The sequence below is a fragment of the Brachypodium distachyon genome, chromosome 5 (genome assembly GCF_000005505.3).
Source record: "Brachypodium distachyon strain Bd21 chromosome 5, Brachypodium_distachyon_v3.0, whole genome shotgun sequence".
In the NCBI taxonomy this organism is placed as follows: Eukaryota; Viridiplantae; Streptophyta; class Magnoliopsida; order Poales; family Poaceae; genus Brachypodium; species Brachypodium distachyon.
Window position 1 is genome coordinate 9,629,816 of NC_016135.3, and position 26,883 is coordinate 9,656,698.

At 44.9% G+C, this 26,883-nt stretch overlaps 3 protein-coding genes across 3 annotated transcripts; 1 reads left to right on the forward strand and 2 right to left on the reverse strand.

Moving 5' to 3' along the window:
* Positions 1 to 2,976: 2,976 nt before the first annotated feature.
* On the reverse strand, positions 2,977 to 6,851 carry LOC104585549 (U-box domain-containing protein 10-like). The gene is made up of 2 exons (XM_024455657.1): positions 5,712 to 6,851; positions 2,977 to 4,288 (listed from the first exon to the last, which is right to left on the reverse strand). The coding sequence occupies exons 1-2, from the start codon at positions 6,750 to 6,752 to the stop codon at positions 3,245 to 3,247; spliced, it is 2,085 nt and encodes a 694-aa protein (XP_024311425.1). The 5' UTR covers positions 6,753 to 6,851; the 3' UTR covers positions 2,977 to 3,244.
* A 4,601-nt stretch (positions 6,852 to 11,452) lies between these two features.
* LOC100841299 lies at positions 11,453 to 18,126 on the forward strand. Its single transcript, XM_003581078.4, has 4 exons — positions 11,453 to 11,850; positions 13,170 to 13,315; positions 13,391 to 13,501; positions 17,309 to 18,126. Exons 1-4 carry the CDS (start codon positions 11,526 to 11,528, stop codon positions 17,900 to 17,902), a joined length of 1,176 nt encoding a protein of 391 aa, XP_003581126.1. The 5' UTR covers positions 11,453 to 11,525; the 3' UTR covers positions 17,903 to 18,126.
* Positions 18,127 to 20,567: 2,441 nt separating this feature from the next.
* On the reverse strand, positions 20,568 to 23,048 carry LOC100841604 (premnaspirodiene oxygenase). The gene is made up of 2 exons (XM_003581079.4): positions 21,923 to 23,048; positions 20,568 to 21,385 (listed from the first exon to the last, which is right to left on the reverse strand). The coding sequence occupies exons 1-2, from the start codon at positions 22,820 to 22,822 to the stop codon at positions 20,774 to 20,776; spliced, it is 1,512 nt and encodes a 503-aa protein (XP_003581127.1). The 5' UTR covers positions 22,823 to 23,048; the 3' UTR covers positions 20,568 to 20,773.
* Positions 23,049 to 26,883: the final 3,835 nt, after the last annotated feature.

The following is a 26,883-nucleotide window of genomic DNA, read 5'->3' on the forward strand; positions in this document are numbered from 1 at the left end:
CCCCTTTCTTACTCTTTAAGCATTATTTTTTATAAATAAATTTCCTTGAGCTTCTGTATGCGGTACACAAAGAATTCCCACACTTCGGTTTTGTTTGTGAGTGAGACCATGGGCGGAGCTCTCGGTAGGGTGAAGTCGGGCGCCCGCCCTACCTTAATTTCTGGCAAGATACTAGGCACAAGCTGTTTTCAGCAGCTCCACCTGCTGTTCGTTCAAAAAAAAATATGTTTCTAAATTTCTGCATTTCGTAAAATATATTATTTGTTTAATTGATTAATTTTGAACATTGAGCTAGGGAAATTCAAATTTCTTGAACAGTAAAATTAAAGAATTTTTCAAAAATCGGTAGAGCTACGTCAGGACTTCTAGACAGCATCAAACATTCATTATCTGTATATTTCTAAGTCGTGCTTCTATTTAAATATGTTTCTATTTTGACCGTACTAAATGATTATGTTTAGAATCAAATGAAAATATTAATTTGTTTTTGCATAAATTCTTTTATGCTTGGGTGTTCGCCCGACCTTTAATTTCTTCCATCCCCTGCCCATGGGCGAGACAGCAAGTTCGATCTCTAGCTAAAAATATGCATAAAAACGTGTTGCTTACATATAAGTCATGCATCCTTGTACTGTACTATATTTTGGAACCGAGGAAATATATTACACGAATGAATTCTTCTCGATTTCTGTATCAATAGACGCAATCTGTGGATCATATACATCTTACAAGCTCATTCCTTGGGTAGTATTTTCGAGTGGCAGAAGCCAGAGGGTTAACACTTTGTAAATTAGAATCATCGTGTAAAAATTCCAAAGGTAGCCTTTCTGCATTCCCAGGCACAAGGACTTTGTAAACAAACACCGAGCAACGAAACATCCATCCAGCAAAAGGTTTGACTCAAACTGAGACCAACCAGCGACTCGGTCTATCGCACTCCCGCCCACGCGCGCTCTCCACTCCAAGCGAGCGCCGCGGCAAGCAGAAACGTAAACTCGCCACACTCGCAGACGGCCAAGCCATGGAGCCGACGGTGCGGGACGTGCTCGCGTTCCACCGAGTGGACCGCGCGGCGTACGAGCGCCTCCTCTCCCTGGGCGCCGCCCGCGACACGGCCCGCGACGCCGTGGCGCTCCTCATGTGGCTCGGCCGCGTCGTGGGCGCCGACGCCGTCGCCAGCGTGCGCCCTTTCCTCCGCACCCGGGCCGACGCCACGCGCCTCGTCATCGACGCCCACGTCGTCCTCCGCTCCCACGGCGGCGCCCCCTGCTTGTTGCCAGGCGCGGCCGCCCCGGTGCCGCTCCTCGACCTCGTCCCGGCCGGCGCCGACCCGCGCCGCGGCGTCGCGGACGTGCTTTGCGGCGTCGGGGCGCTCGTGTTCGACGACCGGCTGCACGCACTGCTGCGACGGTACGAGGAGGACGGCGGCGGGGAGCTACCGCCGGAGCTGGCCGCGCCGTATCGACTTTCGCCGCTGCCGCTGGCCGTGAACGAGCGGTCGCTGTTCGTCACCTTCTCCAAGGGGTACCCATTAACGCGCGAGGAGATCCACGGCTACTTCACCGAGTACGTTGCAGCTGCACGCCCAAATCTCAAAGTAATCATCATTCAAGCAATCGGCATCAATCAAACTATACGTAGTTCATGCATGCACACGCGCGATAATAATAATACTTTGACTGCTTAATTATCGCTTCTTCCAAAGCGTTTTGCTACACAGCAGTCAGCGCCAATCTGTTCAGTGTTCACACTTGACCACATGCATGCGTATTCCTCCTGTTCCTTGGGCGACCCGTTGGAATCCTCTGCGCTTGTGTGCCGCGCCTACTGCTTCGGTTAAAAAAAGCTGCGAGAAATTTGCTTATGCGCTCTTTGCAACGTTGCTTTGAGGTCGGAAGAGACAAAAATGGGCAGCAGGGCGGTCTTCCTACGTCTGTAATGTACGTAAGCTCTGCGCGATTCCATGGCAGGGCAGCCTGCCAAAGCAACTTTGACGATTTGGTTCCCCCCGCTGCTTTGCTTTTGGAGGCCGCTGCTTTGCCTTTGGGCCTGCCTCCTTTTCAGCCACATTTGCAGTTACTCACAACCAGCCTTGCCTGCCGCGGCAGCAATCACATGCGGCTTGACGAGGTGCCTGCAGTTGCGATGCTTCGCAATGGACGGATGCATCCACATTGTCTTCTAACGATTGATTATATGTCTTATGTAAACGCAGGAGGTGGGGCGACGGGTGCGTGGAGAGCGTGATGATCGAGAGGACGCCGCCGTCAGGGGAGGCGCCGACGTACGGCAAGGTGGTGTTCCGGAGCGCGTCCGAGGCGGCGGCGGTGCTCGGCGGGCACCGCCTCGTGAAGCTGCTCGTCAACGGCCGGCACCTGTGGGCGCGCAAGTACGTCCCGAGGCAATGATACAACAACCAGCATTAGCCAGCAACTACTAGAGCTTGCCGTAAACATGCATATAATTAGGTAGCTCCGCCACGGCCACAAGTACGGCTCCTTTTTGAAAACCAAAACACGTCTTGTACTCTCGTTACGCACAACATAGTTGGTAATTATATACTATATGAACAACCTTTATCTTTGTAAGTTGCAACCGGTAACAATGTATAGGATGCAATGCTACCAACCCAACCGGTACGTGCATGGTACCGAGGGTGTTAACTTACCTGGAAATTCTGTCTTAAAAAAAAATGGAATCCCTTACAGTGGCGTCCAATGTGAGCAATTCCATTTTGGATCCTTGCTACTCCAACATACAGGAATATGAATATTATCACACAACTCGTCCTCCTTTCCAATGCTTATTCTTCATCTGATGCATGGAGAAACAACACCAAATGATTAATCCTCGGCGCCAGGCACCTGTCTGCAATGAGAACAGAGTATGACTCCCGGAGTATATATTTAAGCCTGCTTACGATGGCAAGCACCTGTCTGCAATCATTGCACAACTGGAAATCTACAAACCTGAATGTCCTCAACTTCCAGGGAATGTAGAATATATGTTTGCCAAAAACTGAACAACAGCACTACGTTTTAGCTATATACACACAAGGCATTTACAACCGAAAAGCATTCCAGCAAGGCATCCAAATACTATCCCTACCTTGTCATCCACAAGGTTACAATCACTGCTTGGCTTGAGCTGAACTACGGTTATGTTCAGGATCAGCTACTGCTTCTACAACTAATCACCCTGTCATTGTTCTTTACACAAGTTGGCCTGACAATGAATTGAATGATCAACTCCTGTACTTGTATGTCCGGGAGAAATACGATTTCTTCTGCAGCCATGAAACGATAGCCTGAACATCTTCCATGCTCACCTCTGAGGATGATGATGAAGATGTCTCCGGAGCACATCCTCTTTGGCCTGGTTCCGATCGAACAAAGGTATCCCAAAGGCGCTTCACCATCGCCTGGCATTTCTCTTCATCATGGAACGACGCCAACTTCTGCAAGATATCCTCCATGGCCAGCTGAAAACCCTTAGCCCGCAACAAGATGCTGTAGGCCTCTTCCACTAGCATGTCGTTCCGCAACAGAGATATGGCGGCGTCTCCCACACCCTCCCGGACAAATCTGCTCCAGTTCTCCCGGGCCTCACAGAGGTTGGCAAGCGCCATTGCTACCGTCTTCTTGACATCTATGTCTCCGACCAAGAGAAGCTCCATCATTGCAGCAAAGCCTCCAAGCTCACCAATCTTTATCTTATTGTAGTGGTTGTCAGCAAGTAGCCCAAGAATCTGAGCACACTTGGCTCTCATCGGCACTGGCCCTAGCAAGGCTCTTGCAATCAGCACAGGTATGGCATATCTATCGTCTCCAAGAACCTCCTTATTTGTGCTGTAGGAAGCAGCCTTAGCGATGATTTCGAGGATAATGTTGTCCAATTTAGGATTAGGGTCAAGGCATGTCTCGGGCAGGACGCAAGCAAGTATTGTTATTGTCCCTGGGCTGTGACCAATCAGATGCAGGAATGAGCACTGCTCCTTGTCGACGAGCTTGTGCAGGCACAATATAGCTTCATAATCTTCTCCAAAGCTGCTGCGGGTGTGAGCCAACATGGCAACCTCCCTGAACAAGGCTTCCTCCTCAGGAGAGATCGCTGGTGGATCTGTAGCTGCTGTCAAATCTCTAATGCCATTTTCTGTACGCCACCACGATATGCACAGGGCAATGAGGACATCAGGGATGGAAATGCTGTGTTTGAGAACCTCGCCAGTGACTGGACATATGTGTTTGTGCGTGTTCCACCATTCCTCCAGTGCTGAGTGATCAACAGTCTGCAGGCACAGAATAAGAGCAATAAGGGACATGATACAAGCAAGCAATAGAGTCAGAAAGGACAGCTCAGAAATTTATAGTTTGTGAAAATGCAGTGGACAAAAGGATTTAGTTGTTGGAACGAAAAAAGTAATCAGCAAAATTAACTACCAGATTTTTAACAGATCAAATGGAGATGAATAGAGATAGGCAGGTGTTTTTATTAAGATCCAACAACCCGTGGGACGTAGCCATCTGCAAGATAATGAATTTCCAACTGCAAATAACTCCACGCAGGACACTAAATTTTACAATGATTTCAACAAACTCCAGGAATCTTGTCTGATAAAATTTCACCAGCAAGTTCCATTTATAGAGATAAAACAAAGTTTTTTTTTTGTTTCACGGTTACATTTCAAGCTTTAAATCTTTAGACGTCAAGACATTGCTAAAACCTACATGATGACCTATCTCAAGTCCACGACTACTTAAATGCTATGGTTTTGGAAACATTGTGAACATATTCTTTTATCCACTGAGTACCGCACCAGTAATACATCAGGACGATTTTAACTTCCTTATCGAACCAAAGATATCCATATATCAACTACACAAAACATAGTATGTCTTATCCTCAGTGAAATCATATGATCCAAATGGCCAAACATAAAATTCTTCAGAAAATACCCTTTTTATTTAGAAAATGCAATTCACTGTATTGGAAAGTAACAAGTAACTTGCACCTACTCAGTTAACAAGTAAACTTGCAGCAATCTTCACCAAACAGACTTTTGACAGTTCACAAGTAAGAAAACTCTATGCAGAAAATCCCAATTAACCTAACAAGATTTCCTAGCAGGAATTGATGAAGATAATCTATCTAAATACCCAATGACAGAAGTGCTGTCTTGAATCTGTAGGTACAATAGCATTGCAATTTTTCTTGGACTTTAGTGTGGCGATAATAAATCAACTTCTGGTAATACAAAAATCTGAACTAAGGTGAACATCAAGCAGGTACATTTGCGCTGCTATCAGTCCAAACTTGTCTGACCAGGTATTCAGGGACAAAAGTTACACGACTAGTTGCATTGCATCCGCATTTCTGCTAGCACATCTCAATAGCATACTAGCATTACATATTTTCTTGGAATGTACTGGTACGGTCAAAGATAAAATTACAACCAGATAAGATTGCCGAACTTGTTTTAGAAGATGAATACAACCTTTGAACCATCCAACACTTGAGAAACAAAGTAATAGGTAATTCACCTACTGTTTACCTTCAAAAGAACACTCAAGAATCAAAGTAATAGTTCTTCCAGAACAACAGTTACCAGACCCATCGCATCAGGTTTCATCTTAAACAAGTGAAATCCCACGAACAGCACACAAACGGCCCAAGAACTAAAGACAACAGAGCAGGAGAAAGATTTGGTGCACCTTTCCTGAGGTGATGACGACTGGGTTCTCCATGACCTTCTTGGAGACAGGGCACAAGAAGAAGTCCGGTACGGCCACTGAACCAATCCAGGACCTCCTGGCATCGGCTCCGTGGTGGAGTTCATTTGACCTGGCGGCTTGAAGAGCCCGGAATGCGCATTCGGAGAGCTCAACCGGGGGCACCTCCTTCTTCTCGTCGGAGCACAGCTCCGTGAACCAGGCGAGCTCGGCGACGGCCTCCAACCTCCGTAGCCACCTCTCCAGTCCCGCCAGGTCGAGCACCTTCCGGTTGAGAAGGAGCTCCTTCTTGATCTCCACCGTCCTGGCGCCTGCTGTGGCCTCCATCGTGGCCTCCAAGAACTCGCTCCTCGTATTGGCTGTCCTGGGCGGCGTCTCGGGAGCGGCGAAATGGTCAAGAACCACCGCCGCGTCGACAACGTCCGGTGGCGCTTTAACTGGAGGGAAGGAGAAGGCCAGTTCCGAGCCAGAGCTCGTGCTGGTGTCCGGCGGGATCAGCCTCGGCCTCGCGCCCTCATCTCTCAGCCGGGAGATGGTCTCCTCCACCCAATCCAAGTCCAAGTCGGCGGATCCTCTAGAACCACCTGCGCCGCAAGAACCGCCGCCGCCCTGATCTGTCAGCCCGGGGATGGTCTCCTCCTCCGAATCATCCAAGTCCATGTCGGCGGATCCCTTAGAACCATCTGAGCTGCTAGAAGCGATAACGCCCTTCTCTTTCAGCCGGGAGACGGTCTCCGCCACCCAAGCGAAGTCCCCTTGGCGGTATTCTCTAGAACTGCCCGCAGCCGCATCCTCCGAGAATGTGAGAGGCTGGAGACGAGGCGGAAGAGGCACTCCGGACGGCCGGGGACCAGGCGGAGGAGGCTGTCGCCTCGATGCCAAGATTCTGGCCGGCGCGGGATCAAGCGGAGGAGGCGACGAGCTCGCCGTCCGGCTCCGCCTCCGCAGGCCAAGCTCCTTCACCTCGTCGATCCCCTCCTCTGACCAGTCGCGGCCGCCGGTATCGCGGCCGCCCCCGTCCATGGATGGGCGGCGCTGTTGCTCGCGTTCTTGGGCTCTTCTTGGAAGGGGGGGAATGCGGGAGAGGAGGGGTTTGGGGAATTTTCCCTTTGGCGGCAAGAGGACGGATGCGAAAATGCGGACGGAGCGGAAGGTTCCACGGATCCGGCTTTTTTTTGTTGTTGACAGTAGCTTACGGATCCAGGTTAGGAGTAGTACCCCGTGGGGTTAAAAGCTGGACCCACAGTTATGTGGACCCGTGTTTAGTCGGTCCTTCGTTTCGAAGCTGTGAAAAAAACTGGTACCCTTCAAATGAAAAGGAAACAAGCTGGTTAATTTTCGTTATGACTGAATCCGAATCGAAATTGATTGGTGATAACCGAAACCGAGGCATATTTTTCATTAAAATTGTATTAATCGAAGTATAAAATCGTATTAAAACGACTTCCAATGCTAATCTCTTCGCACGTCATATTAGACATTTTGCAGCATGGAATTTTTTAATGATGAAACTGTCTGTTATGCTAGTGACCGTCTAGCGACCGTCTCTTCATGTAAATGAACACAAAATCATTAATTTTCTCTCACAAAGCGATTAAATGACTACTATATTAAATACCATTTTAAGAGACAATGCATTGGAAATATTTATTAGAATTTATTATAGGATAAAAGACGGCATCTAAGTGACGATGCGTTGGGAGTGACCTAATCGAATTAAAAACCAAATACGCACCCTGAACTTGATGGAGATGCTTATTCGAGATCTACCAACAGCAGTCCCAAGGGTGTTGGTTTTTTAGATGATCCTCAAGGGTGTCGGCAGAGAATATTCAGAAATTCAGACACAATTTTATTTCTCTTGTGTATGCTTTTAATCGCCACTACTGTAGTGAGTTTTTTTTTCAGTAGATCAATGATCTACTGCTACTGTAGCAAGTTGTTTTGATCTCAAGAAAAAAATCTTTTCTACTAATTATTTGTAACAAAGTTGCATCCTCTCCCCACATTAGCTTATAAGTTTTGGCACGAAGAACGAGAAAATTAGTCCTCTTAATTCTGACGAACAGATTTCGTAACATTTATGACTTAATAAGAATATGCACAAGTCGAGAAAAAACAACACAAAATGAAGCATCTACTCACTTATCAGTGCTCGCAAAATTCACGCCTGCAGGTGTCAAGAGGGAAACATCAACGGTAGGAATACTTATACGGAGTAGATTAGTTAAGCATACTTCCATGCCTTTGAGTTTTCCACTCGATAACACTACGATACGGAGTAGATTACTTAAGCATACTTCCATGCATTGAGTTTTCCACTCGATAACACTACGATGTGACTGTACAATAATCTTTAATTCATTGATTAACTGAGCATATAGAAGTATTATACAAACCTGGTGTTGCATTGTGTTTTTTATAATAAAAGTAACCTTTTCTAGCTCAAAAGATTGTTACATCTTGTACTAGTAGGTAAGAGACGACTAGGTGGATAATCAAGACACACATTTTGTGGCTCCATATCCATTTGCACTAAATCATCTGCTACATAATTAGGCTCTTTAGGACAAAGTCAAAAGGTTACTTTAGTCCGGTCGCAGCGCATCGTCTCTTCGTTAGCGTCCCATAGCAGCCACGTCACTGTTAAACAAATATGAGACGAGTTCCGCACTGCATCGTTTCTTCTTGTTGCCCTTGCAATAAGTTATCTTCAGGATTTTCTGTGCATCCTGTTCTCTCCTCTCGGCACTGTCCTGTCCTTCCCTGCACCCTCTCTCTTCTCTTTCTCTTAGATCTAAAAATCTTCTCGTCACAAATCCTTCATTCACGTACAACCATGGAGCTCTTTAAGGGCAAAGATGAATTTGTGTTGATGTTGGGAGGGTGAGGGAGAGGCTGATTTGAAGATACTACTCTGCAGTCTGCGGACCACGAATTTCGACAGAGAAAGAATCCCAAGCTGTTCATGGTGGCCAGCTTCGGCACTGAACCACAGCTCCCATTTTCTCTCCCCTTCCCCCTCCTGTTAATTTGTTTTGCTCAAATAGAAACAACTCCTTGCGGATTTGTGCAAGATGGTGCTAGTGCAGAGGTCGCTCTTGGCTCTCCTCGTCGACATGGCAGTAAATGGTAGGTGAAGAGAAAGAAATAGGAGAAAGCAATAAATAAATTGGGAGAAGGGGCTAACGTGATGAAGATGACGAAGGGGAGGAGGAGCTGCGTGCAGGTGGAGAAGGAGATGCTATGCCGGCGAGGCGAGGCAGGAGACACTGGACTGCGGTGGAAGAATCTCAGTCTGATGAGAAACGAGCCAGAGGCCGCACTGGATCAACCGCATTAATTGCTTTTTCTATGGCCGCGTTCAAGGGTCATATTCCTGGCTAGTGACGGTTTTGATTCTCTTTCCTCCTTAATTACGGTGCCACCTCGCCTACGTGGCCTGCTAAGGAACGATGCGCTGCGACCGGCCTTAGGCCAGTCCCAGCGCTCGTCCCTTAGCGCCAGAACCTAGAAAAAAGGCTGACATGGCACTGTATTTAATGAGGAAAAAGGAGAGATCGGTTCTTCCGTAGAAGTCGATCCTTAGCGCGTACACCAACGCAGACATTAACTTCAATCGATCCCGTGCGGCTTGCGGTGATTTTCCTCTACTCCCTACCCTTTCTCCTCCGATGCAACCCCGCCATGCCTCACCGCCGTTCCCGTCATAGCTCGTTGCCGGTCTCCTTCGCGCCCCTCCCACTGCTGCACCAGTCCCGGCCGCCCTCCTGCCAGTCCGTCGCTTTCCTCTTGTCCATCACCGTCGATGTCCCTGCTCCATGACGCCTCCTATCCCCTAGCCATCTCCACTTGCATCGAGCAAGGAGCTTCTCTCCTCCGCCCGGTGTGCAGGGTCTTTTTGTAGACACTTCTCCTTGGCTGTTGGTAGCATCACTGATCCTTGTGCACGCGACCAGCGCCATGGACGAGCCACAGCAGCCCCGCCATCCAGAATATCCTCCAGGCACCAGCTCTGCTCACGGACGGCTACAGGAACGGGCTTCTCAATTTTCCTCTCAAAAATTCGTGCTCCATGAGTTACCATCTTCAAATTCCTGTCTTCCACGTTCTTGTAACATCAATACGAATCCACTTTGTCAGGTCATGAGCTCTATGGACGTCCATCGAGGTCAGATCTGGCAAGCAATTTTTCTGAGATGTGAGAAGTAGAGAGAAAACATGGCTGCCTGATGCATGGGGAGAGTGTGTGGAGAGAGAGCCAGGACCAGGGGTCCGTAGAAAATCCCAGAGAGAATTTATTCCCAATTTATTGTAGAGACGGAAGAAAAAACTTTGCACTCGGATACTAGTATCATGGACTGTTCTTTAGATGAGATGGTATAGATGGGACGCTTGTTAAACGACGAGCGCTGCGACCGGCCTTAATGAACTCCCAAGCTAGGAGGGAGCATCACTCCAAGACCATTGCAGACAGACCAAAGGACTACCGTCCTTCTTGCATCACGTTTATTACTTTCATATTATCAGAGCTAACAACCAACCATTTGCAGCACATTTGCACCGTCAGTTGCAGGCCATGGAGGAGACCATACGCTTCTGCTGTAATTGCATCGTACATGTTGCATCGTGTTGTGTTGGCTATACCTTGGAGACGATACAGGAGTGTTTCTGTTTCTTAGATCTTTGTTTGTATGCATAAAACTTTTTTTTTACCAAGAGTATGCATAAAACTTGTTAACTCCATATTTGCTACTAGAGAGTTGGCTGTTTTCTTGCTAGGAGGTGGATGGTGATGGAAGTTTTGAACTACTCTTCTTTGAAACTTAATTTGCATATAAACCATGTGTATATATGTTAGGTGCCTCTTAAATTGGAGGCTCAGGCGGTTTGGTTCCTTGCGGTGGAACCAGCCCACCCAGATTCAAATCCTAGACTTGACACATGGGTGTCACATTTTCCTGGATTATTTCAGGATTTAATCGGCACTATTCTTTCAGTGGTAGGTGACATATCCGTCAATTCACTGGCATGGAGACATTTATACATCCAATATTTGTGAAAATCGTGGATGATCTAACTCAACGGAAGTATGAGTCCCAAAAATTCTCAGTCTATGTTGGCCCGTTGGAAGGCAGTTTCAAAGGTTAGTTTGGTCCTAATTTTCTTGGAATTTTGCGGTAATTAAGTACAAGGGAAACCAAACCAACAAATCTTGCCACATCTGATGGATGGAACGAAGTGATTTCACCGGCCACCCATCTTGCCATGCAGAAGAGACATTGATAGACAATCACTGTATAACCGTACTTTGTGCGGACGGAAAATACATGGCAACTGGAGCGAACCCGTCCTGCGGACGGAAAATACATGGCAACTGGAGCGAACCCGTCCTATCATGTCGGTGACATGTCTATTATGTACCTGTTTAGAAAAATCAACCGTTGTTATTAAAACATATTAGTTTCATTTAAAAAAATATCATACACACTCCGTCCAACAAAAAATGTCTCAAGTTTGTCAAAATTTGAATGTATCTAGACATGACTTAGTGTAAAGATGCATTCAAATTTATTCAAAGTTGAGACATCTTTTATTGATGGAGGAATAGTATTTTTTTAATGGAAAAAATATCATACTGTATTCTTGTTCGGATGGAACCTTTCGACATTTCTTCCCCTTTCGTCGCGGTTTAAAAAACCCAGAACCCAGAAATAGCTGCGGTTAATTTGAATTCAGAAATAGCCTCCTCGGCCGTTCCCTTGTGCCCAAACCCTCGACCTCCTCTCCCCAGCAATGACGTCGCCTTCGCCGTCCAAATCCGCCGTGAGGGTACCGCTGCTTGGATCGGCAGCATGCAGCCCGCCGCCGCACTGGTCCTGCGTCCGTTGCACTCTCTTGAACCCCAGCATCTCCCCCACCTGCGATGCTTGCGGCGCCGCGCGTCCCGTGGAGGTTGATGGTGATGCCTTGGACTTGGCCACCATCGCCGGTGCCCCATTTCTCCCGCTCCGTGGGTGCTCGAGGAAGCGAGGTCGCGCAGCGTCGCCGGAAGTCGTCGACCTGTGTGCTGACGCGGGCGGCGACGTGAACGAAAGGGACGAAGCGACCGCCAAAAAAGGTTTATTTAGGGTTTACATATTTTTTTTAAATTGAGTATTGGTTTTCTCTGTTAGCGATCTTAAAATGTGCCAAGAATCACTTGTCCATTAAGTTTGTCCTGATTGATGTGGTCTTTTCATCTGAATGATACTGTAGAACTTCAGCCCGACTCATCTTAAATTGTGAGAAATTGACTAGAATTACTGAGATAAAAGGAGAATAGTGCTACCGATTTCACATTGTTTGACCATGGACCGGAAACTATTGTGTTGTTTGGTAAAATCAATCTGTCAGTAATAATATTGCCACCTGGAAGCAAGCAGAGTTCTTGTGTCGTATTACAAAGATGCCGAACTGCAGGACATGGTAAACTACCTAGCAAAATTGATGTACAGTGATAGATATGCTTGTAGTTTATGGTGTCTTCTTTGTGTTTGGGGTTTACCTTTGTTGCAAATTAAGTTTCTGCTTAATGCACTACTTTTGTTACCCAATATAATGTTCACTTTTGTCCTTTGGAGCGTCTCTTGGTGTTGTATGACTTGGTGGACCTGCAGATGAGCTCGATTTTGATATGGACAGTCTCCAAGATGCAACTTTGACCATTGATTTTTTATATGTACTACTCCCTCCGTCCCATATTAAGTGCCGAAATATTACATGTATCTAGACGCTTTTTAGGTATAGATACATCCATATTTCGGCAAATTTGAGTCACCTAATATGGGATGGAGGGAGTATATGCTAGTAAAAAAATTATAGAAGTCGTATAATTCAAACAATTTTTCATGTCAGATCCAATTGTATAATTTTTACGTAACACATCAAAAAGGGTTTTGGTTAATTAGTTATCGAAGGTAGAGAAGTCTGTCTGCACACCTTCTAGGAAGTCATGTATTTTGTTATGGAGGTGGTATTTAAAAGAATTTGGTGATCAGTTATACAGCAGAACCATTTTATCTGTTCTCGGTTCAGTACCGGCAGTCAGAATTCATCTGGCTTTAGGTTTGTCAGCTGTCAGTTAGTTTAAACGTTGCTTATATGTATACTGACAGCATGCTGGTGATAATGGCATTGCTATTTGTTGATGGAAAATCATGCTTGTCAACTGATACTGAGCAGCTCTTTTGACAAAAACAATAATAATATACATTTAGTTAATTTCATGTTATCCACAAGTATAACTCAGCATGGTGCCTAAAGTTTCTAACATGTCCGTCTAAGATATGTTTGAAAATTGAAACCATTGAATATTTTCTCTTTGTGTAAACTGATTAAGAAAACATATGAGCTAGGTACTTAATGCAAGTTAGATTCTGATTTCATTCCTGTTCACAGAAAATCCTGTGACTCATTTGGATAAGAAGACCATCAAAATCATGACCTATAATGTCTGGTTTCGGGAGGATTTGGAACTTTCCAGAAGGATGTATGCCCTTGGAGATCTTATTCGGCACCACTGCCCAGATCTTATATGCTTCCAGGTCCAGAATTTGTTGATTTGAACTTTGAGTTATTTCTTTTTCCTTTCTGAATGTCCCTAATGTCTGGAACTGCAGGAGATTACACCAAACATATATCTGCTTCTTCGAAAGTCTGACTGGTGGCCAGAATACAAATGTTCATTATCACATAAGATGGCTATGGAAAGACCATATTACTGCATGCAGGTATTCACTAATCCTTTACTCAAACTTCATAGATGGCTTGGGTTGAAGCATCGTGGAAGTTAATATTGTTTTTACTGCCACTGTCACAAGCTACATTGACAAGCACAGCCTCAGGCTTTGCTCCCTCGAGCACCACTGTTTCCAACTTCTTCTCCATCTCTGGCCAAATCTTTGCCGCATGGTGACCATGATCACTGGCCCCTCCAGCTTCTTCCTCCCCATCCACAGACAGATCTGCTCACTGCCGCTGCTTGGTCATGAGGAACTCCATTCACCATTCCTGACGCTTGGTCGCACAAGCTCTACCAGTTAGACGGGCACATTGGTTACGTCGAGCAGCGCAAAGAGGATCCCTGTTGTAGATCCCTGATGCTCCCTTGAGGGCTCAATCACCAGCTCCTTTCTTTGTAAGCTCCTGGGCTGGGTACCGATATCCTGAGCTATGCCTCTAGCTGTCATTTCACTGAGGATGCTCTTTCGATCTGTAGAGTAAAAGGGAGGTTGCGGGTAGCCCTTCCCTGGTGGAAGCTCGCTTGGCACTGGCTGGGGATAAGAGATGAGTACATGACACTTGGGTCATGTGGAAGAAAGGGACTCTGATTGGACAATTCATAGCAGTAGCATCAAAACAGTTTTGGAGATTGGATTTGTTTTAGGGTATGTTTGGTTTGTGAATATATTTACCCTACCAAATTTTTTGCAGCCTTTGAAGATTTGTTGTTTGCTTGGTTGGTTGCCAGTTTTTTTTGTTTCCTATAAAATCTTGCCAATCCATCTCACAATCCCTTCACAAATCTTGCCAATTTTTTGGCCATCCGAGGTAAGAAATTCTTGACCGATATTTTGGCTAGCCAATGGCTGACAACTTTTGGTAGGGCAACTCTTGGCACAAACAAAACATACCCTTAATGCCACCATACAGATTCAGAAGCCATCCAAACAACAGAAATGGAATCACAGATCAATTCCTCTTGAGAAGTTGGATCTGTTTTGGAAGGATGATTGGGGCCATGGTGTTCTTGCTGCCCCTTTCCAAGATGTTTTTCGTACATTAAAAATGAGAGCCTTGCTGTTAGAAGTGTTATTGATTCTGATAATTACCTATCTCTCTTCAACCTGCCGCTCTCTGCCCAAGCTTTTCAAGAACTGGAGGTCATTGAGATCATTATTCTACTCAGTTATCAAACTCTGAATTTGATGTTTGGAGTTGTCTGGGGCGATCGCTCGCCTACTCCCAGAAGTATTACCTGCATCATTTTGGGAATTTCCAACCAGATTTGGTTCTGGGTTGGATCTGGATAAGTAAATGTGTTCCTTAAGAGCTAAACTCAATGTGTTTGCCTGGCTTCTTCTCGACAACAAGTGTAACACTTTTGATATGATGGACCGAAGACACTGCAATAGATCCAATTCCTCCTCCTGTTGGCTGTTGACCCAATTCTATTCAAACTTCCAAACAGACCCTTATAAAAGTATTTTGAACAGAAAATAAATAGATACATTTCTCATGTGGTTAATCCAAATGCTTTTACATATATTTTGTGCTCAGTTTTATGAGTTTCGCCTTATGATGTTTGACATAACTTTATTTTTTGCGAGATAGGGATAACGATGGTATGTCTAGTTAGAATTCCTCTCATGTCACTGTTTAGATACTACTCCTGTTTGTAGCATCTCAATTTTTAGTTTCCACTTTGTACCTTAAGAGTACCTCAAGGATGTTTCAATAATGTGAGCTAAATCACTTCATAGTTTCTGATGTTATGAAACACTAGTCACCAACACGTGCACCTCCACGGGCAAGGTGATTAGGTGAGTATTTAGCAACTTTTATTGCACATGGAATTTGTAGGTATTATATTATTATTTTTGGAAAACTAAGAAATACGGATCCGCAAACATGTACTAATGTCCAGAAGATTATATTTCCGTTATTCCCATATAGCTGTGTTAAAACTTAAAACCGGATGTTTTCATAATTATATCACACCAAGTTATTGTTGATTTTTCATAATCCCATTAGAGAACGGTTCATGAATCAACATACCAAACTATGATTTTCTTGGAAATATATGAGGTCTACTTAGGTTTAGATTTTTTTGGTGGGGATACTAGGTTTAGATTCAGTGGGCAGACTACATGCACAGCGTTCTAGCAAGCTTATTGCAGTTGGTTCCAGTGAGCACCTTAAATTTTCAACACAGTGCCCAGTTAAAATTAATCTATTTTTTCGAACGTTAAGTCAACCAAAAGATTGAATAATGGCATTTGGTATGGCTTTGCAAGCATTAAACAAATAGATGTTAGTCAAGCTGATCATCAAAGGAATAATATACAACAATGGTCAACAGGGAGTAATTCTGTAATCATGTACCAATATGTGTTCCCAGGGCTCAAAGTTTTGAAGATACATAGACCATGGAAAACAAAAGTCTGTTAATCTGGACAAAAAGTCAATAAACTTCCAGTTAAATCTTACTGTTAGACGTTAATTCTGCTTTACACTCGGAATCCAACTTTATGCAATTTACGTAGTATTGTCATGTGTGCTCCATAGCCCGGCTATCTTGCTCCCCTAAAACAGTTTCTAATGAAGCACGGCTGAATTGAATCTGCTTGGATGCATGCTATTTGCAAGATCGTAGTACATAAAGTCATAAAGTAACTGTTTAGTTAGGCTTTCCTCTTAATCTCTTATGGAAAGTCTCCAACAGAGCGCACAAATGGACACATTAGTAATAATAATTTAAGAATAATAAGAAACAACAGGGTTTCTAGAACCTGGAGTACAGTATGCAGTCTAGTAATTTTTAATTTTTTTGAGAGGATGCAGTCTTTGTGATATTGCCTTCATTGATATCAGGCTAACCAGATGGATAAAGTGAAGCACTGAATGATCAGATAACACATAACATATATCTCTAATTTGCAAAAGCAAAGCCAATTTAAGACTGGGATGGAACTAAGGCTAGGATTACTCCATGTAAACTATGAACAGCATGATGACAGATAACACCGAAGGGATGACCCCAGGATGATCATATTCAGATTAAACAAAATCACCTACATTTGAGTAGAAGAATAGTACATTTGTTTTTTGTATTCTGCCACAAATTTCTTATATATTTAGAGTAATGGTACAATGAAAACTACGTTGCATCGAAGTACATGTCCAGAAATAAAATGAAATAATTAGAAGCATCTCAAAACCTATCAGGGGAAACTGAAGAGAAAATAAGAGGGAGATCAGGGAACAAAGAAACATGAAGCCCTGAGTTCTTAAGCCTGTGAGATGTACATGAAGGACACCAACTCGAAGCATGGAACTGTGGAAGGTATAGATCAATGGACGGTCAGATCGGATGGATTTGTTTGTTATTTCTCTAGGATTACACATGGAGGATCAAAAGGAACCTTCAATCAGTAAATATAAGATCAGTGATTCTGTTGTGCCCATCTAGTCTCAGTATAGATCACCTTGCCCTACTGTGCGAACACGTGCACATGTGGATACTGATTGAGTTGCTACGCTGTGCAAATTGCTAATTGTAACACATCTTCCGTCATAAAAATAAAGAGTCACAAGGAAGCTCATATACTGTAATTTTGTAATCAAGGTGTTTGATTGGAACCTGTGAATTGTGATGCCATGGTTCTTTCCAGTGCTAGTCTAATTACTTGAATTATGCTCCTCCTGAAGTGATACTGCTTTTAAACTTCCTGTTGTCCCCTTTCAGCTGGAGAACATGTATCCTGCTTTACATATTCATGTACTTCTGTAACATAACTTGATTGTAATAATTGCAGATGAGCAAGTTGCCTCCGAATTCTTTTGACTGCATCCCATTTGCTAACTCAATCATGGGAAGGGAACTGTGCATGGCAGAAGTCAACATTGAAGGTGCGATCAAGTTGGTGCTGGCGACAAGCCACCTAGAGAGCCCATGCCTTGGACCTCCTCGGTGGGATCAGACTTACAGCAAGGAACGAGTAGCTCAGGCAAATGAATCTCTGACGATTTTGGGGGACCACCGCAATGTAATATTTTGTGGGGACATGAACTGGGACGACAAAGCAGATGGGCCGTTTCCTTTGCCAGATGGCTGGATTGATGCTTGGGCTGAGTTGAAGCCAGGTGAAAACGGCTGGACATACGACACAAAAGCTAATGGCATGCTATCAGGCAACCGCAATCTGCAGAAGAGATTGGATCGTTTTGTCTGCAAGTTGGCAGATTTCAAAATCAGCAGCATCGAGATGGTTGGGATGGACGCTATACCTGGAATCACATACTTGAAGGAGAAAAAAGTCCGCAAAGAAGTCCGCAAATTGGAACTACCTGTATTAGCTAGTGACCACTTCGGGCTTGTTGTGAGCATTACCTACCCAGTATCAGGTTGAAAGCATATCTTATTATCAGAGTGATCCTTCATTTGCTCCGTTGCCCACTTTTGTGTAGAAGCATCATAACTATCTCATTGATGCTGAAGTATGACTGAGGTAGATATGATAATGTCAGGCTCCGTGGCCCATTTTGTAAAGTCCCTGAGAGGAGACATCCGTTTGCTATATACTATGCTATGGGGAGGTTAATTCATGTTTCTACGCGCCACACATATTGCTCATGATTTATTCTTGTTTCGGCCTGAACTACCACTGGTACATCTAGAATTCTAGATGCCTAATTTGGGCATTAGCAACTAGTACAACTTATGTTATTTTATATCATACGGAAGTGACAATACAAAACCATATATACCTGATGTTGACAGCTTATTCGCCAGAACCCTTTTGTTACAGAAACAATAAACATCCGGAACTGACAATCTAAAACCATTATACATGAATTTTCACCTCCCCTCCTTTTAATGTGTTCTTTGTGATAGCCTTCAGTTGGAATCAAGGGACCGCCTTTTTTTTTTGACGAACCTGGCAGTTGTACTGCATTTTCAATTAGAAGAGAAGAATACAGTTCACCTAATACAGCCTAAAATGCCCCAACAAGAGGAAGAACAATGATCAAGGAACTAAAACAGAGCCACAATTCGGTAAACAAGAAAAAGCAAATCTTCCTAATTCTCTCGCACCTCCATCAAGAGGTTGAACTCTTCATCAATCATCTGACAACAAACAGCAACCGTCTTCTCCTTCTGTTGAAACTCTGAGGTTCCTCTCTTTCCATAAGTGCCAAACAATAATCACCGCCATTGCACTTAGAGACTGATTTTTGGCTTAGAGTAATAAACTAATAAAACCTTAATCAAAACTACTCAACTAGCCTAAAAAAAACCACCCTTCAACGGAAAAGTTTACGTTTTTTTTGCAAAATTTCTGTAAGTTCTAAATTGAACTTAATCGAACAAGTCAAGCAATTCTATTTGCTCACAATCACAATAAATTTGTCCCCCGCCATATTTCCTTCCGCTCTGTTCGTGCACTACCTCCCCTGAACCTAAGCAAAAGAGGGCCAAGAGACAGACCCGAATAAAGAAGAAATTGTAACCTTCGACGAATAGAAACAAAAAAGGATGGATACCGATTTTGGTCCAGAAACAATTTGCCGCCACCAAATTTTCAACGAAGAACTTGCTGCCACAATTGCCGCGATCCTCAGCCATCGAACAGCGCAGTTGTGCCAGACCTCCTTGGCATAAGTGCAATGAAGCATGAGGTGTGCCGCCCCCTCCTGAACCTGATCACAGAAAAGACATAATGTACTGTGTGGCCACCCTCTAACAGCCAGCCTATCAGCCGTCCAGAGACGATTCTGCAACAACAACCACATGAAAAATTTGACCTTCCCCTCTCCCTTGATGGACCAAACAGAATTCAGCAGAGGCAGAGGAATAGACTGCAAAAAGTGCGCCTTGTAAGCCGACCCAGCAGAATATAGACCATCTACCGAAAACATCCAGCAAATGCGATCCGGCCCATCATTTAGTTGAACCAATTACAAACGACCCCAGAGCGTCACCAGCTGATCAATCGCCTGGACAGAAACAATCTGCCGCACATCTTGAAACCATCTTCCTTCGATCAGAGCATCAGACACCCGAATTGGCTTCTTTCTAGCCATTTTGAAATTTTCCTGCACAATTTCCTTTGGTGCCTCCCCTGTAACCACCGATCAGTCCAAAACCAAGTCTTGCATCCGTCCCCAATCCGAATCATCATGCAAGCTGCAAATAAGAGCAGGTCACTGTCATTGCATGGAACCTTAGATCCCAACCACGGTCTAGCCTGCATATCCCACTGAAACCATGGCTATTGCAACCTGAGAGCTCTACTGTAACACTGAATATTTTTTATTCCCAAACAACCAAGCTTCTTTGGTCTGCAGACCTTCACCCAATTTACTAAGCATTTTCCTCCATGCGCTTGATCATCCCCTGCCCATAACAAATTTCTCCTCATCTTATCCATTTTCTTAATTGCCCAGCCATCAGTAGGAAAAATTGTGAGGTACGCCGTCCCAATCCGCCATGAGGGCCCCGCTTCTCGGACCACCTATTTTTTAACTGGCCATTTGCATTGGCATGTTGGAAATATGTCTGCCCCACATTTGCACCCAACCCTCTATTCACCAAAATTCCCAGCCATCAAGCAGCAGCTCAACGTGCCATTTCATATGGAGATCATATGGAGAATTGGAGATGGCCACACTTGTTTCCTGCAGTATCTGGAGGGACAATGATTGCATCCCCAATGTAACACAACCAAGTTTATACAGATGCTAAAAAATCTGTGAGATTAGACTAGAAATTGAGAGGTGGAACATCGTGGGTTGTCTGAGAGAGTAGCCTGCGTTGTTGTGTTTTTTGTTTTGCTTTTTAAGTCCGTGGAGTTCCTTGTAGACCTTTGGCTTCGGCCTCCTTCTTAATTCAAAAAGGCGCACAACTCTTGTGTGGTTCGTAAAACAAAAACAGATGCAAAAAAATCTTCAAGGAAGAGCTGAAATGCTGAATCTTGTTTTCCATAGAGCAAAAACAGAGAAGTATGCTAATTTTTGGACTTGGAGTGATTCTTTCAGATAACTTACACTCGGTACAAATCCACACTCTGCTTGTAATTAACTTCTTTCACTCTATAAATTTTACAGTAGGTTTTTAACCTAAATAACCCTACTGTTTTTCCCTCAAGAAAACACAAACAGAAATGCTTGTGCAAGGAAAGTCCAAATGTATATAATCTTATTCGGTGAACATAGAGGACTATACAACCATATTAGGTAAACATAAGAAACTGTATAACCATGTTGGTAAACATAGATGACTATGTACTTGGAATGGCTATGAGCTTCAAGTCAGACTTCCTACCTACGGCCATCCCAAACTTCTCAGACATGTCCAACGACTTCGGGTTGGCTCCATCAGGAAGCACCCAATCAAAATGGTATAGAAGGTTTGCTAATGCAATCTCCATGGTTGACGTCCCAAACAACATCCCAGGACACTGCCGTCGCCCAGCACCAAATGGAGTGAACTCAAAGTCTGTTCCCTTATAATCCACATTTTTGTTCTCAAATCTCTCTGGTCTGAAAGCTTCTGGGTTGTCCCAGTATCTAGGATCCCTTGAAATTGCGAAGGAGTTAATGAGTATTTTGGTGCCCTTCGGAATGTCGTAACCCATGATTTCACAGTCTTCTCTAGCCTCTCGGGGGACGAGTAGAGGACCAGGGGGATGCAACCTAAACACCTCTTTGATGACCATCCGCAAGTACTGCAGTTCACTAAGTTCTGTATTAGTGATGACAGCTCCTTCTTGTCTTAGTGCTTTCCGAACCTCTAGCTGCGCTTTCGCCATAGATTCGGGGGTACTCAAGAGCTCCGACATAGCCCAATCCAAAGTGGTCGTGGAGGTCTCACTGCCGGCTCCAAACATGTCCTAGACAGGTTATGGATATGCACGTAGAGTGATTAGAAAGGAGAAATAGATTGTACAGTATATAACAAGAGAAGAAACATCAGATCATGTTCGAGCGGATAGTGACACCAAATAGTTTACCTATCATGTTGTCGCTTAAAGATTGCCACAGCTCAATAAAAGTTAGAAAACAAGTGCTCCTACATGTACATATAAATATGCCAAATGTCCTCAATTGGGAGATGTATCCAGTTAGCTAATTTATCTTGCATATCCAATTTATTAAGCCGAGTCATCCTACTTGTATTCTGTAATATATATATAGAAAGGACGTTATTGATGCTAGTAAAAATTATTGCTAATGATCGATGCCCCATTTCTTCTTTCGTATCTGATGAGTGTATCAATGCTAGTAAATATATAAATCTCTCTTTTTCCTAAAAAGAAAAAAAAACAGATGTGATTGTAGTTCATGCTTATAAGCTTGTCCTGACTCCTGACGGCCAGAACCACGCTAGAGATGTACTAGAACATTAAGGTAGATGAATATATACTCACAAAGATGACCGCGCCCATAGTCTCTGGCGTTAGAGGGAACGCCAAGGTGTCCTCCTCCTGCAGCCTGAGCAGCACATCCAGAAAGTCCTCATCGTCGATGCTGCAGGGACCCTGCCCATCGCGCTCAGCCTTGCGCGCGTCGATGATGTCGCCGATGATGCGCTGGATGCCGCCATGGCACCTCCGGATGTTCCGCTCGCCGGAGCTCAGCCACCGCACGAGGCGCGACGACGGGTAGAGATCGACCGGGTTGAAGCCCGCCACGAGCCGCACGACCTCTCCGTGCTCGCGGAGGTACTCGCTCTGCCGGGCGCACTTTCCGCCGAACACCGCGCGCGCGATGATGTCGTTGGAGAAGACCGCCATCGCCTCGCTGAGGTTGACGATGGCGGAGGGGGCGGCGGAGATGGAGCGGAGGAGCTGGGCCACCTCCTCCGCCCTGATGGACTCCATCCGCTTCACCTGCCTGGCGCTCAGGAGCTCGACGATGCAGAGCTTCCGCATCTGGCGCCAGTGGTCGCCGTAGGGGGCCAGGACGATCCCTTTGCCGCCGGAGCCGACGATGTCGAGCGTCACGCTGCGGGGGCGGGTCGCGAACGCGAGGTCGTGGGTCCTCATCACCAGCTCCGCCGCCTCGGCGCTCGAGACCACCACGTTTGGGACCTCCCCGAACTTGAGGAGCATCAGCGGGCCGTGCTGGCGAGAGAGCTCCGTCATCTTGCGGTGTGGGAGGCCACCGATGAGGTGGTGGAGGCTGCCGATGATGGGAAGCGTCCATGGCCCCGGGGGCAGGTTCTTCTTGGCGGGTTTGCTTTTGTCGCCCCAAGAGGCTGTGAGCTTGAGAAACCAAAGGAAGATTACCGTGGCTAGGGAGATGGCACAAAAGCTTAACGCCTCCATGGCATGCAGAGTATTACTGAGGTTTCGATCGGCTTACATGTTAACCCTATCGTATATAGCATACTTATATAAACAAGAACACCCACTAGGTCTGCACAAACATTTAGAAAGATTAAAGGAGCACGTCGAGAGGCCGTCCTAGCAACGGAGCAACCCCATCGTAAACTTTTGTCAATGGCAGTTTATTTCATGGGAGTGTCTATTTTCACTTGACAGTGTTTATCTCATTTTAATTAATTTGTGTGCCACATTTTACTCTTGTTTGTAAAAGTACGACCGTTTTTACCCCATTTAACTAATTCTTCTGGTTCCTGATTACCTACATATCGGAATGTGGCAAGTAAATGACTCTCACATTGGGAACATATTTTTTTCCTATGCGTTTTATCTTTTAGATACCCGATCCGATTGCCAGCCCTGAACTGATCAACTTCACAAGGCTTACTATTTGGTTTAGTAATTTTCCAGCCTTTATTGGTGTGACCTTCCACGTTACAGTGTCTAGCCCACCTCTTTGTATATTAGATTCAGTCTAGTTACAATCCGTCCTAATCAACTCCATCATTGTTAATAATTGGGTTGGGGAAAGCTAATTGGGCATGGTGTAGTTAGCGGGTCAGGTACAATTGAGGGCACAAAAATGGCCTAATGTATACGTTTTGTGTTAATTACCAAGGTTTTGGCTTACAGGTTAACCATATGGTATACTCCCTATATTCCAAAGTGTAGTGCGTTTAACTTTTATCGATTGTCAAATTTTCTAAAGTTTGATCAACCTTATAACAAAAAAAAAATCAACATCCACACTGTCAAATGAAGATCATTGTGAACCATATTTTCATAATATGTTGGTTTTATATTGTTATCCTGATAATTTTTTTGTCAAACTTTAGAAAATTTGACAATCAATAAAAGTCATACATCCTGTATTTTGATTTTGGAACAGAGAGAGTATAACATACTTCTATGAACAGAAACACCATTAGTAAGTATACATAAACATATAGTAAATTTAAGGGGCCACGTCAATAGGCCGTTTTAGCAGCCCCCATGTCATGGCAAACTTTAGTCAATTGCAATTTATTTTAATGAGCTGGACAGCTTACTACATTAGGGCATAATATCAATTAAAATCATTAAGTGATACAGACATGGGGGAAATCCTAGCAACCCCAGTACCGCATCACATGCCAGTTTTCTGTCAACTGCAATTTATTTAGCTAGGTGGTCGGGCGGCCCACCCGATATCACTTGGTGGCTTGCTCATCCCAACAAAAAAACATCTTACACACAACGGTTTGCATACATATGTAACATCATTGCCGTGTTCACGTACAAACGACTTAACTCTCACTCTGTACCCCAATCCCCACCCCCCCCCCCCCCCCCCCCACCCCACCTCCACCACACACACACCGGACGGGACATGCAGCAACTAGCCGCCGACACCAGGCCTACTCCCACCCCCTTCCTCCCTTGGCAGACAAAGCCCATGGGACATACTGCGGTGGCGGGTTTTCTCAGATCGGTGTGACATCCTTTCATCCGTGCGGTGGCAGTTGGTGCGACCAGCGTTGTAATTGGATACTACTACTCCTGTAGTTAACTAGGAACACAACCGCGAGCGATTCCTACATGAAGATTGGGCGGCTCCGGTGGGGTTCGTAGAGGATCTCCCGACGGCATAGCGTTTCTGGTCAATGGCAACGGGAAGCGTTGTTGCAGGGGCATCGGTTGCGAGGCCGGCAATCTGTCAGGCGTGGCCATAGGCGGTCGGGATCAAGGGTAGCAGCCCAGCCTTACACATCGACGGCGGACGACCGTGTGGATGACGCGATGGCCGGATCTTGAGATGGTGATGGCCTTCGGCTCCACATTGCTTACGAGGATAGCGGCGGTATGGGACGCAACGTCCTTGGGCCGCGGGGCTTCCGAAGCTAACAGTAGTATGGGACGTCCCCTCTATCTCTAGAATAGGTTCGATCTAGCTCAGAAGGTGATGCTCGATGTCTCTCATGCGGAGTCGCCTTGCCAAATATGTTAATTGGTGTCAACCAGAAGCTTCCTTCCTCCAACACCTCCTCTCCGATGGTATCTGGCTAGCGAGGTGTCACCAGTTAGTAGATTGTGGGAAGCAATAGCTACAGCAACAAGTATGTGCACACTCCTTTTAATTCATCCGGTGGAAACACAACCTCTATGAGTAGACAATGGCTGACATGACTTTGTCGTGCCTTTGCTGAACGTGGTGACTCGAAGCTCGGCTTTGGGTATGAACTTCCGAGATCGGCCCACGATTGGACTCATCATCATCGGCATACATGCGACAATCCTTCATGAATGCTTTGGCTAGGAGTTATATACTTTTCTCTTGTTATAGTCGCTTGTTATAGGGTTTGCGATGGAATAGTGGAGTGACTGTCATGAGGCAGATGGCCTCAAAATTTTCTTTTTACCGACTTGTTACATATTACTGTCTCGCTTTGTTTGGTACTTTTGATGCATGCATAATTTATGATTGTGTGCATCAACCGATGCAAAGGTCGGCGTCTTTCTCCTTTTTGAAGAAAATAGAAATGGAACATCATCGTAATATTTTTGCTTGCAACCCATAAATAGGCATGCAAAGAATGTTGCAATGTTTGAATCACGTGCATGCAATTAAAAATATTATGTGCATGCAGCAACTTTCCTTCCAGCCTTTTCAACCAGTTTTTGTCTTTTTCTTTTGTTAACCAACTTTTTCTACTTCCATATGTATTTTTCCATAGTAGCTAGAAATTACAAAATAAGATCAGTGCAATGCAGTTTAACAACCCCAGACTGAGCCTAAGCATCAATGTTTGGTCTTTTTTGGCTCACAAATACGTCCTAGGGGCGCTATCCCGTAGAAAATTAAGTGACCGTGTTGATTGGCATTTCTATAAAAAGTTCGATCCATAATTCTTGGCTAATTTTGATGGCAAGCACAACTACAAAACCATGTTCATGTGTCCACTTTCACATCCAGGCTGACCACGTCAAAAGGCTGGCAACTAGCTCAATAAAGAAAATGCTATGAACTTGCGTCGTGCGCGGAGGCCTGTTGTCTTACTAGTACGTAGCAACCTGCCGTTGTTTTAGCTTTTAGCTCCATGCCTCTAATTATTTTTGCCAAATCCTATCATTCAGTTGTCCAAATTGACTGGCTCGACAACACGTACAGGGCGTTATGATCTGGTCTGGTCTAGCAGTATATCTCAACACCGATCAGTTTATCATTACATTCTTTGACCGTTGTACTGCATGTCTATATGCAGCCATATGTGCCTATGACCAGCCTGGTGAAACGACGACGCACCACGGGCCGAAGCTACGGCCGGCCAGAACGTCGACTCAAAATATTGCATTATTTGACTCCAGAATATATTTTTTCTTTACTTTTTTTTCTACTAAGCTGGTTGGTTTATGTGAGAACCTACAGCTCAGCCGTCTCATGCATGTTTAGCAAATATTATTCAATTCAAGAGTGTGATGTGTATCCCACTGTTTTTGAGCCATCCGCTCCGCTGAAATCTTTTCTTTTTTCAACTTGTGCTGGGCGATTATCATTGCTCGGTCTTCCCTTCCTTCCCGGTTCTCTAAAACCAGGTAGTGCTTCGCTGTGCTTGCTCTTTGTTCTCTCCGAAAACGTGTCTCAGTCCTTCCCGGTTCTCTAAAACCAGGTAGTGCTTCGCTGTGCTTGCTCTTTGTTCTCTCCGAAAACGTGTCTCAGTGCTCGTTCTTTGTTCTCTCTGAAAACGTCTTGCGTTGCATTGGCTTCATACTTGCTTTCTTACTGTTTGCGATGGTGGTCAAGGAATATATGGATTTTGGATGCAGCCGGTTGGAGACGGTCGTTCAGGAATTCTTCAGCCGGTTTGGGTGGCGCACCAATCTTAGGCCGGAAGGCTGACGTTTTCTAATCGATTTTATTTCTGGGATGTAACCTCTGTCGGATGTTTTTGATTTTATCTTTTGAGATTGTACGACCACTAATACTTTACTAATATCATGGTTGCGTGCATCAATCGATGCAGAGG

Excerpts from the sequence above, each read along its gene's own strand:
- LOC104585549 (XM_024455657.1), bottom strand. The coding sequence starts at position 6,752 with ATGGACGGGGGCGGCCGCGATACCGGCGGCCGCGACTGGTCAGAGGAG. Across the intron at positions 4,289-5,711 it reads TCGTCATCACCTCAGGAAAG|ACTGTTGATCACTCAGCACT; the intron begins GTGCACCAAATC and ends CTGTGCCTGCAG.
- LOC100841299 (XM_003581078.4), top strand. The coding sequence starts at position 11,526 with ATGACGTCGCCTTCGCCGTCCAAATCCGCCGTGAGGGTACCGCTGCTT. Across the intron at positions 11,851-13,169 it reads CGAAGCGACCGCCAAAAAAG|AAAATCCTGTGACTCATTTG; the intron begins GTTTATTTAGGG and ends TCCTGTTCACAG. Across the intron at positions 13,316-13,390 it reads CAGATCTTATATGCTTCCAG|GAGATTACACCAAACATATA; the intron begins GTCCAGAATTTG and ends CTGGAACTGCAG.
- LOC100841604 (XM_003581079.4), bottom strand. The coding sequence starts at position 22,822 with ATGGAGGCGTTAAGCTTTTGTGCCATCTCCCTAGCCACGGTAATCTTC. Across the intron at positions 21,386-21,922 it reads CTATGGGCGCGGTCATCTTT|GACATGTTTGGAGCCGGCAG; the intron begins GTGAGTATATAT and ends TAACCTGTCTAG.